The 2456-nt window shown below is 37.7% G+C and overlaps 1 protein-coding gene across 1 annotated transcript in view; it reads right to left on the bottom strand.

The window, feature by feature from the left end:
- Window positions 1-2456, bottom strand: part of LOC105827328 (chromosome unknown open reading frame, human C11orf85) — a 49431-nt gene that overhangs the window by 11307 nt on the left and 35668 nt on the right. Inside the window, exon 4 of the mRNA XM_012665412.1 lies at window positions 823-868. Within this exon, the coding sequence (XP_012520866.1) occupies window positions 823-868 (46 nt within the window). The remainder of the gene's footprint in view (window positions 1-822; window positions 869-2456) is intronic.

Below are 2456 nucleotides of genomic sequence, written 5' to 3'. Positions count from 1 at the left end.
TCAAAGTTTTGTTCTCATGGAGTTTTGTGCTTAAGTGTATTTAATTGCTTTGAAATGTGGAAGCCTAAGTCTTAAGAAATCACAATAGTTGTAAGTTACCGAGCTGCAAAGTTAGAAGGGGATAAACTAGTTTAAACCTTTCATTTTACAAACGAGGCAATTAAGACGCAGGCTGATATATGATTTGCCAAGGGTTACATTGCTAATCAGTAGCTAGGCCAGGACTAGAATCCTGGGCCAACTCCCAGAACTCTAACGCCTTGTCCAATGCTTTCACCTAGTTGCAAAGCTGTCTACCTGGTCAGTCTTCTTCTCCGGAAGAACCTAAAGCTAGAGGGGCTGGGTAGAAAGGAATGAAAATGAAGTGGGAATAAAGCAACTGCAAATGTTTCCAATTAAAATGAAGACACAGCAGCCTTGTCTGTGTATTTACAGTTGAGTTTCCTGAACGTCAAGTACCAGGCAGTGGTTGGGATGGTGAGGTTTCCCAGAGCCCTGGAAGGCAGAAGTCTTCCGGAAGCTTTCTCTATGCCAGCTGCCACAAAAGAGAGCTGCCGAAGGCTGGGAACTCTGGTAGAAACTAAATAGCTCTCAGCCTCAAAGGTGCTGACACATCAACTAGGAGAATTGAGAAAGGATACAGGCTCTAAATTTCCCTGGAAAAACAGTAAAGTTTCTTTGCAGAGGAAATGTGGCAGGGAGAAGCCAAGCTATCAAGTAGAGGTTGTGACTCAGTTTGTAGGAAATAATTAAAATCTAGATGTGGATGCATCCTTGGCTTAAAAAATATCTTTCTCAGAAGTTGTCTGCTCCTTTCCTTACCTCCAGCTCCCGGATGATGACTTCCTTATCATCTATCTCTTCTCCTCTAGAAGGTAAACAGACAAAAGTAAGACAAGAAGAAAAGCTCTTGAGAGAGTAGACTCTACTAGGGCAAAAATGACACTTCCACTGAGCTAAAGAAACATGACATAAGAACTGTGTGTGCTGACCCAGTGCTCCTGGGAAAGAAGTGATCACCTAGGTGGTATGGTCTGAACATTGGTACAAGGCTGTACCAAAATGTCTTCTCCATTAACTCACCAAGACCTAAATTCCCACTGTGAAAGCTAATCATCTCGTTAGACTAATTGTATTCAAAGGCTGGTTTGGGGACCCTTAGGAGTCCTTAAGACTCTTTCAAGGGGTCTCCAAGGGTAAAACTATTTTCATAATAATACTGAAATAGTATTTGGCTTTTTCACTGGGTTAACATTTGTAACCATTAGTGCAAAGGCAATGGTGTGCAAAATTACTCGTGCCTTAGCACATATCCAGCCACTTACACTATGCTGTACTAGCAGTCATAGTAATCTTCACTGCCACAGAGGAAATAAAATCCAGTTTCATTTAATATCCTTGAGAAAACAGTAAAAAAATTAATTTTTATAAAATCTCAACCTGACTACATATCTTTTTAAGTGTTTTGTGATAAAACAGCAAGTATGCATAAAGCGCTTCTGCTGCACACCGAAATACGATGGGTAGGTATCTTGAGGAAACCCACCTGTGTGATGTTTAAGCTGCAAACTGAACTGCTTTTTTCAAGGAATGATATTGTATTTGAATGACCACCTGACAAAATATGGTTGTTATTCAGAGTCAGGAGTTTGACAGACACTTTTTCAAAAACGAATAAAGTGAGCATGTCAATTCAAGGAAAAAACTGACAGTATTTGTTGTCAATGATAAATTTTAGGCTTTCAAGTGAAAATATGAATTTTGGAAAACTTCTATCCAATATTGTGAGCTTGACAGCTTCCAAATACTTAAACACTTTTCTCATAGTATCAGTAGTGATATTAACAAATATTTTTTGATATTATGTAATGAAATGTGTCACTCTTTGGAGGATCTGTATGAGCCAGTGAACCAAAATTTTCTAAATGACCACTGAAACGCATCATGCTACAAAATCATCCTAGGTAAAACATTCAAAGAACAAGATAGACCAATGGATTTTATAACATAACAGAGTTTTAGAAAGTTCACTGATATACTTTCAGATTCTACATTGCAACTAACCTTTAAAAAAACTACTAGTTAAAAAAACCCAAACTAGTTGTCAAGTTTTATTGTAGGTTCGAAGAAGAATATCCACAATGATCTGAGAGGGCTGTTAATATTAATATATTCCTACACTTTCCAACTACAAATCTATGTGAACTGGATTTTTTTTTCATATAATTCAACCAGAAAATAATTCACAACAGATTTAATGCAGCAGCAGATACGTTAATCTAGCAGTCTTCTATTAACCAGACATTAATGAGATTTGTAGAAATGTAAAATGATACCAATCTTCTCATTACTTTTTTTGCTTTGGAAAATATATTTTTAATACAAACATGTTAAACCGTGCACAGTGGCTCATGCCTGTAATTCCAGCAACTTGGAAGGCTGAGGCGGGAGGATGG

Source organism: Propithecus coquereli, unplaced genomic scaffold, assembly GCF_000956105.1.
Source record: "Propithecus coquereli isolate 6110/MARCELLA unplaced genomic scaffold, Pcoq_1.0 Scaffold120, whole genome shotgun sequence".
Lineage (NCBI taxonomy): Eukaryota > Metazoa > Chordata > Mammalia > Primates > Indriidae > Propithecus > Propithecus coquereli.
The sequence above is the reverse complement of the archived record's forward strand: the minus strand, read 5'-3'. Positions and strand labels throughout refer to the sequence as shown.